Here is a 12,336-nt window from a genome sequence, read left to right on the forward strand (position 1 = left end):
GGCCGTTATGCACCGATCACAGCAGCTATTGGATGTCTGTTTGTGGAACGAATTTGAATCGGCCATGTACCCTCATATTGCTGCACAAAGAGTTAATAAGTATTAAGACAAATAAAAATTATCCCGATATTTCTGTTAAACCGCCGTAGCCTAACTTTTAAACTTCTAGTTTGTTCTTTGTTTAGAAAGATAGGTTTAACATCTGTCAATACAGTTTGCAATATTTGTATAACTTTGCATAAGACGCTGTAAAATCTTTTGTTTCACAAGTTAATTTTGTTAACCGCTATCTATTTTCTGTGTCATAATAAGCTGTCTTTGTCGACAAGTGGAGTGTCCCTTTGATGTTTGCTTTTTGCATCTGAAGGACTCTCAAAGGCTGATCTGTTTTCCTGTCCTTGTGCGCTTTTCCCCCGCTGTACGTCCCAAGTTAACTGAACATTTCCAAACATAGCGTTATTCCGCGACAGAGAATTAAAAGAAACTCGAGAGCTGTCCAAGGTTCTGAAGAGAATTAGACTTTCCATTGTAATGTACCTAAATAAACCCTTTATTTAGTTATGTACAAAAGTTTCTTTATAAATCGTTAAAAAAAACGCATTGCCAAATATATTTCATTATTTAAATAATAAATGGATTAAATTTGTAAATATTAAACTTGGAAATAAAACTCGGTATATACGTGATTTAGTAGGGCCCTCTAAAGACTATTAAGCATCCCAGTGGACTAATTTAAAAAATTGTAATTAACACGAAACCAAAGCTATTCAGAATTATGGCATAATTATGTTTTTAATGTTCAGATTTTACGTTAACTGTATGCTAATTTAAATGTATTAAATTGTCTTAAGGATCTGACGAACACGAATTCTATAAGAAAGTATGTTCCCACGATTAATAGTAGCTTCAGTCTATGGGCCATCAGCACCGCAGGTACACGGTTTTTTATACAGATACATGCAATAGTTTCCATCAGAACTCACACTGCACTGCCTACCTGTATTAATGCAGCATCATATAGTTGTGCTACATGTTCTCTTGTTTATCTAGGCTGCATTTTAGTCAGAGAATCGAAATTAACTGCAGTCATGAATCAGTTGCTTAATTAGTCCAGGTCCACGTGATTGCGGGTCTTGTCTCTCCTGCTTCCACGAGGATATAGGTGGGCGCAGTGTGAAAGCTCGAGCATAATTTCCACGACCCCCCACCCCCCGGGCTGGATACCCTAGGGAATGTTGTGTCTTTTCATCCAGTTTTCTTTGTAGGGTATTTTTATTTATTTTTCTTTTCTTTTCTTTTCTTTTTTTTTTTTTTTACCGAAGATGTTTTTTGTTACTAAATCCGTTCCTAACGTCTAGTCGGAAGCTAGAAAAAAAAAATTTTAAACAAAGTTTGCGTCCTTGTGCGGTATTCTGCGAATTGGTGGAAGTTTACTGAACTCATGAAGGTAGAAGGTGACATGGGAACCGCCGGCGGCGCGGCGGCCGGCGGGCGGGCCGGCAGCGAATGCTGCATAACCCGGCTGCTAAGCGTGGTGGAGAGCGAGCTACGGGCCGGCCGGGAGAAGGGCGACCCCACGGAGAAGCAGCTCAAAGTTAGCCTCGAAGACGCGGATCTCTGGAGAAAGTTTAAAGAGGTCACCAACGAGATGATTGTTACCAAGAACGGCAGGTACATGTTTCCTACTCTCTAAACCGTCAACGGGAAACTAAAAGTAACAGATGGCTTCCATGTGTGGTTAATGCAACATGATGAAATCAGTCGCAAAATGAATTTCCTTTTTTATTATATTAAAAGAACTGACGTCGCTTATATTTGAAATACAACATTAAATAAGGAAATTAAATACAGGAAATTCTCAACATTCTCAATATAGCAAGCTTTTAGTAAATATAAATATATTGTGTTTAAAAGTGGGTTTCTTTTTCGTATTGGCTATTATAAATAGAAATATGTCCATATTTATGCGAATTTTATTGATACATTGCTGCATGTTCAAACAATATTTGAAAAATAGGCACATTTTAAAACACTTGCGAATATTTAAAACGATAAATATTTTATGAGAATTTATTATAATATCGTAAGAGTTTTACATAGAATGTCCGTCTAAACATTTGCTTGATATGCTATAAAACTAAACCTTATTTTGATATCGCAACTTCAGCTTTTGTTTTCAAGTGAAATGCTCAACTCAACGACTTCGCCAAACGTTCTAAATTGTTGAAAAATAATGCATTCAAAATATAATCACCCCGGTTTTCGGAACTGCTGGGCAGTTTGCCCCATGCCAAGCTACATTTTCTCAAATATGCGTATCTCTGTTGCGCTCTGTCCCTCTGTAATCAGATAGCATGATTTTAATGCAGTTTAATGTATTTGAATTAGTTTTTGTTGTTGTATTGTCGAGCTGAAGGGTGTCTTGACCATCTCACTCTTTAGTTACAGGTCAGTATTACAGGTGGGTGTGTTTCCATTTACATACTTCCCCAACAACCCCACTCCAGCTAATTTTTGTCTAGAAACACAATCAAGCAAACCCAGGCAAAATAATCAGTTTCCAGCCTTGCGCAAAGTTCATGCGTGTTGCAGCAATTGCTGTTTTTTTTTGTTTTTTTTAAAGCACAGGACGGATAAGTTGATATGCTAAGAAAGCCTTCCTAGAAGTCAGAAACATTCGCAAAAGCATGTGTCTTCCTGCATGTCACATCTGAGATGCAGCTCTCTAAAAAGGCTGAGTGCAATCTGTGTGTGTATGTGTGTTTGTGTTAGAGAGATACTGAGACAGAGACTGACAGAATGAGAGATTGTGTGTGTGTGTGAGAGAGAGAGAGAGAGAGAGACAGATTGAAAGAGTGAAAGTGATCATTTCTGTGTATGCATGTGTGCATTGGCATGTGTTTCATAAAACCATATAGGAATATTTTGGTATTGAAATATACCAACCCATGATTAAAAGAAATCATCTCCAGATATCATCCAACTTCCTTTCTTCGCAGACGCATGTTCCCCGTGTTGAAAGTCAGCGTGTCCGGCTTGGACCCGAACGCCATGTACTCCTTTCTCCTGGACTTCAGCCCGGCCGACGGGCACCGCTGGAAGTATGTGAATGGAGAGTGGGTGCCCGCGGGCAAACCTGAGCCACACAGCCACAGCTGTGTCTACATCCACCCGGACTCGCCCAACTTCGGTGCACACTGGATGAAGGCTCCCGTATCTTTCAGCAAAGTCAAACTGACCAACAAACTCAACGGAGGAGGACAGGTGCCTTCAAGAACATATCTCACAGTGGTTCTCTCTACCGCAATGTGTTCAGTCTTCACAGGATCACCCCAGAACATTTTCATAAGAGCATTTAGAGCAAAGATGTTTAGCTAAGGCATAACACTCTTTCTCCTATATATTACACTACTCAAACTGTAGTTTTAGATCCTTGTTTTCCTTTTTTGGGGGTGGGGGGATTTATCAAATTTCTGCTGTGGCTGCTGTAAATTTATATTTTAAAGGATGATGAGCTAAAGAAATGCCCCTTTGGCTCTCAGCTCTCTGGTCATTCTTTGCCATATGTTCACTAGTTTTCTCAGTCGTGCATCTCTGGTTCAACCCTCTTCCCTGAAGGTCCCGCAACCCCCATCCCATAAACCTTTTCTAACCTCTTAGTTAACTCCTTCACCTTTGAGACAGAACTAGTGTGATGACTTGCACAAAAAAAATCCCCCCTTGTCAACACGTGTACCGCTATCATGCTGTATACCTGCGTGTTGCTGTACAGGTGTAGTGCTTTGTCTGCCTCGTTTGGTAATCTTGGCCAGGCTCTCAGACATCAGGCCACTCTTGTGTCCATGCACGACTCCCGAGCTTTTAGGAGCCTTGGACTGCCTCTAATCAGCCCGTCTGCTGCCACGGGGAAATATCAAGTGTGCATTTATACAATTAGTGCTCTTCTCTGCTTCCACTTCACCTATGGAGCCCCTTTGTTCGGCAGGGACTGCACGTAAACAGGAATAAACAGCTCTTAATTGCCACGTTCCTCGTTTAATGCACTTCCTGCCGTTCAGACGGAGCGCGCTCTACTTCAGCCAGTCATCGGGGCTTTCATTTGGGCCTGCCGAGAGGTGCTCCAGGCCGCTCCATTTGAGTATGACTCCGCTGGGAAATTATCACTGGTATTTACATGAACACCCCCCCCCACTTCGGCTCCGGCAGCCGCGACCACGCCATCCTCCTCTCCTCTCCTCTCCCTTTTCTCCAGCATTTTTAAATGCAGTGTTGGCAGCGGGGAGGATGGCGAGAGAGAACCGGCTCCAAATGAAATAATTGCCGTGGTTAGTTGCGCATTATGGTAATTACCTGTGTTTTTTTTCTATGCAAAATTAATTTAGCCATCAGTCCTTAGATGTTTCAGAGGCAAAAAAAAGCCAAATTAAAAAAAGAAAAAAAACATCAGCTACGGGGGAGGGAAAAGCACACAAAGCCCTTTCCTGCCCTACAGCCATTCTGATGAGACCCTGCCCCTCATCAGGTACCGGCATGTGAAAGGTGAAGTAAAGCTGTCAATTAGAATGAAAAACAGTTTATTTTCCCTTCCCTGCCTCTCTGGATGTATATGAAATATACGCACATGGTGTTTTGTGTGCCATGCTATAGTGTTCACTTTCATTTCTAGGTAGAACAGTATCAGCAATTTACACACTGAATGTACATATAGTAATTAAATGTTGGAAGGCATGAATATTCACTATACTACCTGTCTGAATGCAGACACGGAATTGTCTAATTATTCAATTATCATCTCTTTGTTACCACAACTTGCTCACTCTTTGTCTTTCTTTCTCCTCTGTGTGTATGTGTGTCTTGAGTAGATCATGCTGAACTCTCTCCATAAATACAAACCCCAAATCCACATTGTGCGTGTGGGGGGCAGCCACAGAATGGTGACCAACATCTCCTTCAGTGATACCCAGTTCATCGCTGTCACAGCCTACCAGAATGAGGAGGTTGGATCGATCTGTCTGTCTGTCTGTCTCTGTCTGTCTGTCTCTGTCTGTCTGTCTGTCTGTCTGTCTGTCTGTCTGTCTTTTCATTAACAATTCTTACCCATTTGGCTCTTATTCACAGATAACAGCTCTTAAGATCAAATATAATCCCTTTGCAAAGGCCTTCCTGGATGCTAAAGAAAGGTAAATGTAATCGCCAATTTGAAATACATTTAAATACATTTAAATACATTGTATCTCATGAGTACAAAGCTCGCCCTTATTTGAATTCCTGTCAGTGCACCAACGGCTTGCTCAGGCTACAATATCATAGCAGGCATTAGCACTAGTCAAGCTAGCATGACAGTGCGAAATCGGCTGTGATTAGTGAGCAATTATTAAACGTTTATGCTGCGAATTGAGTGAGTGTATGAGCAAGGAGCTTGTTGGAGAGGCAGTGTGAAGTGAGGGTGAGACATTTGGAGCCTGTATGATGAAGAATGTGTGAGGTGTAACAGACAGTCGAACATCATCAGAAGGCTGCACTCTGATTAGCCGTCCGCTAGCTCCCCGACCCTCATTCATTAACAAGTAAAGAACACGAATAGAGTGGCGCCCTCACCGTGTTCCATGCTCTTCATAAAAACACACGCCTCATAGCTCATTCAGTGAAACCTGTTCCTACTGCATTATACTGAAGACCATCGATACAGACTGAAGTCTACACTTAGCCTTGGGAATGCAGGTCTATACTTGTCCATTCATTCACGTACTCAGCCTTGGTGGAACTGACGTTTAACCTCTCAGGGGTTGGTGAGGCCACAGTTAGTCCCTTACCGGGTCCAGCCCATTTGATTCCTGGATCAATCTTGAACCCATTGAAACTGTAGCTCAGTGTTTGCCAAATCCAGTTTGGTAGTAGGCCCATTTACTCTCTATAAGGGCTTACCAATTAAAATATACACACCTAATTCAAATTGTGAATACCTTTTATAGCTGGTTGAATCAGGGGTTTTATATCAAAAGCTAAGTTGTGCTCTAAGACTGGATACAGAAAACACAGCTGTTGGTCTCCCTTCATCACACCAAAGATCTTATATGAATTTAAATTGATTGATTGATAGCATGTTTAGCAGAAATGGTGAGTCCACCCCCAGTAAGAAGATCCTATGTCTTGAATAAGCCTTTCGGCAGTTTGAAGCTTACTGATGAGAGTCTGCTAAATTTGTAGGAGTCATCCCAAGAATCTTCTAGAACCTACTCCAGAGAATCAACATGTTGGCATACCACACTGTAGGTGTTTTTGTTTTGTGCCTAAACCCTGATTATCACTGCGCCAACCACATACAATTTCAATATAACAGAATTATTCACATCAAAATGCAATTGTTTCTAGAAGCTTCTCAAAGTTGTTGGTGATGTTTTGTGCGTTTTGATTTACAGGCGGCTGGTTCATTTCCAACCCAGACTCCCTGTGTTCATCTGGTAGTGGTAACTTCACATACCATGGGGGTTTGCCCCTTGCCCCCCCCACTGGATACAAGCACTACCCCACTCTGCATGGACACAGAGCCACTCCCTACCCTCCTCCATACCTTCATCGACACCACCACCGCAGTCCCAACCCAGGTAGACTGCTTTCGTCCTAAAGCAGTTGTGGTCATTTGGAATAGTTTTGCTTTAGAGCTGAAATACTGCTGCTATTTCCTTCTGTCATCTCCACCAGATTTGGTAGATTATTAGAGACAGTCATTCAGTAAAATCAGAAACTTCCACAAGGCTTATTTAACGATCATTAATGATTGCTGTTTGTAAAGACTTTTTAAGTAAACGTCTGTGTGGAATCTCCACACCACCAACTCCACCTCCGCCGTACTGTTTATTTATTCCGACTCTGTCTGTAGTCTCTCTTGCAGAGAGTTTGAGTCCAGGTGCTCTGCAAGTGTACTCAGGTCACGAGACCTGGGCAGGTGTTTCGCCCCCTGGTCCTGCTGCTATGCTGTCAGTGCCATCTGGCCCAAACTCCCCTGCAGTCAGCAGGTCAGAATTGGCACAGGATTCAACCAATGAACTTTGCTACCCACCATACTGAGATACAGTAATAATTGGATGTTTATCACCAGGTTGTATTCCAACCGTGTTCAGTATAAGATATATTGCACTGGTGGATATAGTTTCTCTTTGTCCATTAGAATGTTAATGAATAACAACTAGATGCCCTCTGTTTTTCACTTTTAGTCAGTATCCTTGCCTGTGGACGGTAAGCAGCTGCAGTGTATCTTCCAGTCCACCGGGAGGCCTCGTGAACTCCACCCATTGTCAGGAGGAGAGGCCAAATGCAGGCTCTGCCTCTGTATCACCATGCGCCCTCCTGCAACGCCATGGGCCAATAGCTGCAGACAATGTGGTGGATCCAGCCAGTAATAACAGGGTGGGTGGGGTTAGCTGGTCTGCAGTCTCCACCCATTCATTTTGAACATGCCTAATAAAAAAAACAGAGAAAGACCAGCCACACAGTTAAAGGACAGTGTATTAAAGGAGAGGTTTCATAGTGTGTAGCCTGATGGTGCTCACTCCTTCCAGTGACACTTGGTTATAAAGAAATATATACTGTTCAGTTACAACTGTCACTTAGTTGTATCCTTAAATGATTTTTGAGTGTTTTAAGTTTGTAAATTTACTATATTTGAGATGGTTTGCATGTGTCATTTTGCCACCTAAAATCTTCTCCTCTGCTTGTTTGCTCTCTCCTGTAGCTGGAGCTTCTAGGTCCATAGAGTTGCACTTAATATTTTAGTTTTAATGGATCATTTTGACTTCAGGTACCTTTACATGTAAAATTAATTTGGGGAATTTTTTTTCTTTTACAAGAAAATTAAGAAAAGTGAGCACTCCTAATGTGCTGTGTGTCGATTCCCTTTTGCTCTAATATTGTCATATAACCACATAATTTAGTTGCTTGCGTTAAAATACAGTGCTTTTTAAGCTAGGCTTCTGTGTACACTTACCTGTCCTGCATAGTAAGTGATTGTGGCACTAGTTGACGCATTTAACTACTGAACAATAAAAGGTAATGATGTTTGTCGTTTTTGACGCTTTGCATACTTTTCACTACGAGAACGACACAATTCTTCTTTTGTTACCTTTTTGTGACTCTGCTTTGTGCGTGCAAGTTGGTTGTAAGGTCAAAAGATCACAGCCGTTCTTCAAAACCAGAATGTCTGCTTGGTCATTATCAGGGACTGGAGAAACTGATAACAAGGGATGCTTCCATACAGGATAAATTCAAATGAAACTTAGTCAGCAATTAGGGCCCAGTGTAATTGGTAGTTGGAGTGGTTATCCAATTAAGCCCCATTCAGACATATTCTAGCACAGCAGATCCTTGGCAGGCATAGTGTTCACACATTTACCTAGTACTTTAACCTCTGAAACAGACAAACACACACACACACACACACACACACACACACACACACACATTTCCCCCGAAAAGCAGGTCTTATTTATCTGCTGCTGTAAAACACTACATAAAGAGATAATTATACCTCCATCATATTTTTCCTCTCTTGAAAATGTTATTTTAATCGTGCGAGTGGAGTGGACCACTCTGTTGTTTTCACATGTGTGTAATGGAATAATAACAGGCACCCTGTGAATGGAGCCTTGGCACAAGTCAGTCTGTCCCCCCCCCCCCCCCTCACACACACACACACACACACACACACACACACACTCTCTCTCTAAAGCTTTAGCGAGCTTTGGATGCAAGGTCCAGGATTCAATTATACACCAGTAGAATACCAGTGGGGTGGTGGGGACTTGTTTCAAAACTAAATTCACGTCACTATCATTTTCTTTTTAAATCTTTCTCATCGTGTGACCCTGAAAAATCTTTTCTTCTGTTGGTCATTTACTGTACTGAATATTGCCCCACCTTTTAAATAACAATAAAGTCAAAACTCAAAAAAAGGTTGTATAATTAATGTTAAAAAACATCAAATTCAGTAACTGACAACACAGAAAAACAGGAGTCATCCTACTTTAACTTTTTGTATTTATTTATTTTTTAAATAGAAATATTGTCCAAAGAACTGACAATTTTCAAGAATTTTACATGGATTTCTTAACCGATATAACAGACACCATTTTACAGTAGACATAAAATAGAGCTCATCTCGTCTGCACTAATCTGTATTCTGCAGATACTCAGAATCAAGGCAAAAATACAAATGGCTTTGTAAACTTAGTCCATTAGCTCTCAATACACAGTGATCAGCTGTCACCCAGATACAAAGAGTCACAATCTAAATTATAGTCCTTCTGAGAAAGGGACGCTGGATCGGAAAATTCACCTCCCAGAGTTTTCCACCAGGGCAGACGCATGTTCTGGAGCAAGGCATTGTGGGACTGCCTAGCCCGCATGGCCACTGGGGCAGAGCGGCTTAGGAAGGGAAAAGAGTCCTCCCTGCCGACGCATTTCAGAGAGGGAGCGTCTGAGAGAGAGAGAGAAAACGGAAGGAATATGGGTATGCTGTCACCTTGAAATAAGCTATTGACAAGCACTTCCATTTATTTATTTTGATCATAAACACTAACTGTTTATCCGCAACTACTGAAAGCAGGAACAGTACATTATGGGGCTGAAGTCATACAGGTTTGTTTAGCTATTACCAGCTATAAACTTTTCCTAAGCCTGTTCCTGCAAACATAGCCAAAAGACACACAATTTTTGACTTACTGAAAACCACAACAACAATAACCCTAAACCTTTCCAATGTTTCTCTCAGAATTTCACACAATTATATACCCATTCGCATAGATTTCGACTGCCTAAGCTATGAGGGACTGGTATTAAATGTTGTCCTCCTTACTGAGCAGGAGCTCCAGGTCTGTGTTGATCTGGGCAAGGAGTGCCTGTCTGTGCTGCTCCTGAGCCCGATCAGAGGCTCTTGTTGCCAGGTGCTGCTGCAGCATGCTCTGGGCTTTCTCATGGAGCTCTAGGGTTCCCTCTGGTGACACCACAGAGGACTGCAGAACACAAGGGACATGAGGTTTATGCAACGGAGCTCTAGGGAGATGCTGCTGTGGGAGTTACAGAGGAACACGGCAAGAACATGAACCGCTCCCCTCAGAACAACAGCCGAGCAGCCTTACGCTTTTACGCCTAGCAATCTTCTATGTTTACAGAGGCGCTTGCTTCTGGGGGGTCCTGATTTTGAGTATTCATGCTATGACTCGTGTGTGTCTTCTTTGCTCTCACTCACCGCATGAAGGTGCTTTATGGCTATCTGGTGGGTTTATGCAGGTGTTTGAGATCACCTGGGAATGAGAGCTACATTACTGAATACTGCTGCTTTCAGGAGAAAACTAACTATGTGATCTAAGAGCAGAGGCCCACAGTAAGCAGCAGGTTCAACGAGGAGGCAGCCCATCGTTAGGCATCTCATGTGACAGCAACCAATTCAATACGCCATAAAAGTATTTTCATAAACCCTTGTTCTGATGACATTTTGATGAAGTTGATGAACAATACAGAAAACATCTCCAGCATATGCCTGTGATCACGTTTTCATTAGACAAGTGGGAAGCAATTAATGTGGATTCATTTCCCTTAAATCAGCAAACCTTTTTATCAGGGCAGCACTGGCTGTGTGTGTCCAGGCCTTCAGAGTTGATGCTGTATGATGGAGACTTGGTGCTGGCTTACGGGATAAAGGCAGACGTGGTCTTCGATCTGTCTCCTCAGCTCTGTCCTCCTGCCGTCAGTCAGGCCTCTAGGGCCTTTCCACGGAGCCAGGACCGTCCTCCGAGATCTCCGGCGCTGTAGGAAGCTCAGAATCTAAACAAACACACGGACGTACATGGGTAGAAACATGCAAGCACACGGATTTAGCAATATGAATAAAAGTCAAGTGTTCTCACCAGCTGACTTGCTTAAAACATGACATTCTCAAACCGAATTTTGTTTGTTTATCATTCTAAAATGACGGAGTGGCAAAACAATACACAAACTACACACTGAAGGTTGGTTGATTTTGGCTTTGAACTAAATGATTCTGCCAGTGTAGCTTCTGTTGTGCTTTCAAGTGTAGCACCAGGCCTAGGTTGTGTATGGAGCTATCTGTAGTGGCAAGGCCCACTCACGGCTCTCTGCAGGGTGACGGCGGCTTTGTGCTGTCGGAGCTGGTATCGGCACTGCTGGAAACGCCGCCTCTCCCTGTGCCCTCGCCACACTCTCTGGATCAACAGAGCTGCTCTGTTCTCCATCTCACCCAGGTAACGAGCCACCTGGTCTGCAACACACATACATACACACACACAGACTTGACTTCAGCTGGCTGACATGGGTTTCCTGTGCTAGCTGCAGGTAACGCTCATATTTCCGTTCATTTGCAACAAATGGAAATTATATTCGCGTGTGTGAGGGCTTGTCATCAGCACGCTTCAGCGCCCTCAGATGGAGACGCCTTTGCCGTGTATGAATATGCACGTGCGTGTTAGATGTCATTACCGTCCCTCTAAGCGAAAAGACTTTTTTGTGTGTGACTGCCGACAATATCTCCCAAACACAGAATTCTTAATGTTGTGTGTGTGTGTTGCACACCTGCAGGCAGAATCTCCATCAAATGGAGTTGACGCTGGCGCAACTGCCGAATGGCCCTCTGCCTGCGCAGCTGCACTTGAAGCCGGAGTTCTTCCTCTGCACGACGCCTTTCTGCATCCTCCTGCTGCCGCTGCCGCTTTGCCCTGCGCACGCACACACAGGTGTACACACACACACACACACACACACACACACACAGAGGTGTACACACACACACACACACACACACACACACAGAGGTGTACACACACACACACACACAGAGGTGTACACACACACACACACACACACACACACACACACACACACACACACAGAGGTGTACACACACACACACACACACACACACAGAGGTGTACACACACACACACACACACACACACAGAGGTGTACACACACACACACACACACAGAGGTGTACACACACACACACACACACACACACACACACACACACACACACACAGAGGTGTACACACACACACACACACACACACACAGAGGTGTACACACACACACACACACACACAGAGGTGTACACACACACAGACACACACACACAGGTGTACACACACACAGAGGTGTACACACACACACACACACAGAGGTGTACACACACACACACACACACACACACACACACACACACACAGAGGTGTACACACACACACACACACACACACACACACACACAGAGGTGTACACACACACACACACACACACACACACACACACACAGAGGTGTACACACAC

General features: G+C 43.1%; 2 protein-coding genes across 7 annotated transcripts in view; one reads left to right on the forward strand and one right to left on the reverse strand.

Moving 5' to 3' along the window:
* The first annotated feature begins 1,438 nt into the window (after positions 1–1,438).
* On the forward strand, positions 1,439–8,052 carry tbx19 (T-box transcription factor 19). The gene is made up of 8 exons (XM_027020818.3): positions 1,439–1,671; positions 3,000–3,264; positions 4,863–4,997; positions 5,119–5,180; positions 6,208–6,269; positions 6,420–6,605; positions 6,881–7,016; positions 7,215–8,052. The coding sequence occupies exons 1-8, from the start codon at positions 1,442–1,444 to the stop codon at positions 7,450–7,452; spliced, it is 1,314 nt and encodes a 437-aa protein (XP_026876619.2). The 5' UTR covers positions 1,439–1,441; the 3' UTR covers positions 7,453–8,052.
* A 964-nt stretch (positions 8,053–9,016) lies between these two features.
* Positions 9,017–12,336, reverse strand: part of iqcb1 (IQ motif containing B1) — an 8,247-nt gene continuing 4,927 nt past the window's right edge. For 3 of the 6 annotated variants that reach the window (XM_027020771.3, XM_027020769.3, XM_035524830.2), the window contains exons 9-13: positions 11,584–11,726; positions 11,124–11,272; positions 10,687–10,818; positions 9,851–10,007; positions 9,017–9,472 (exon numbers count right to left, since the gene is read on the reverse strand). In XM_027020771.3, coding sequence (XP_026876572.3) covers positions 9,252–9,472; positions 9,851–10,007; positions 10,687–10,818; positions 11,124–11,272; positions 11,584–11,726 — 802 coding nt within the window. In that variant the 3' untranslated portion in view covers positions 9,017–9,251. Of the gene's footprint in view, positions 9,473–9,850; positions 10,008–10,604; positions 10,819–11,123; positions 11,273–11,583; positions 11,727–12,336 lie in introns of those variants that run through there. The other 3 variants (XM_081710520.1, XM_081710519.1, XM_081710517.1) reach the window with 3 other exon arrangements.

The sequence above is a fragment of the Electrophorus electricus genome, chromosome 3, assembly GCF_041902795.1.
Source record: "Electrophorus electricus isolate QZ-2024a chromosome 3, ASM4190279v1, whole genome shotgun sequence".
Taxonomy (NCBI): domain Eukaryota; kingdom Metazoa; phylum Chordata; class Actinopteri; order Gymnotiformes; family Gymnotidae; genus Electrophorus; species Electrophorus electricus.

What these genes read in the sequence shown, in the direction of transcription:
- tbx19 (XM_027020818.3), top strand. Translation starts at nt 1,442, where the DNA reads ATGAAGGTAGAAGGTGACATGGGAACCGCCGGCGGCGCGGCGGCCGGC. An exon ending in ATTGTTACCAAGAACGGCAG is followed by an intron (nt 1,672 to 2,999) that starts GTACATGTTTCC and finishes CTTTCTTCGCAG; the next exon opens with ACGCATGTTCCCCGTGTTGA. An exon ending in TTCCTGGATGCTAAAGAAAG is followed by an intron (nt 5,181 to 6,207) that starts GTAAATGTAATC and finishes CTAAATTTGTAG; the next exon opens with GAGTCATCCCAAGAATCTTC.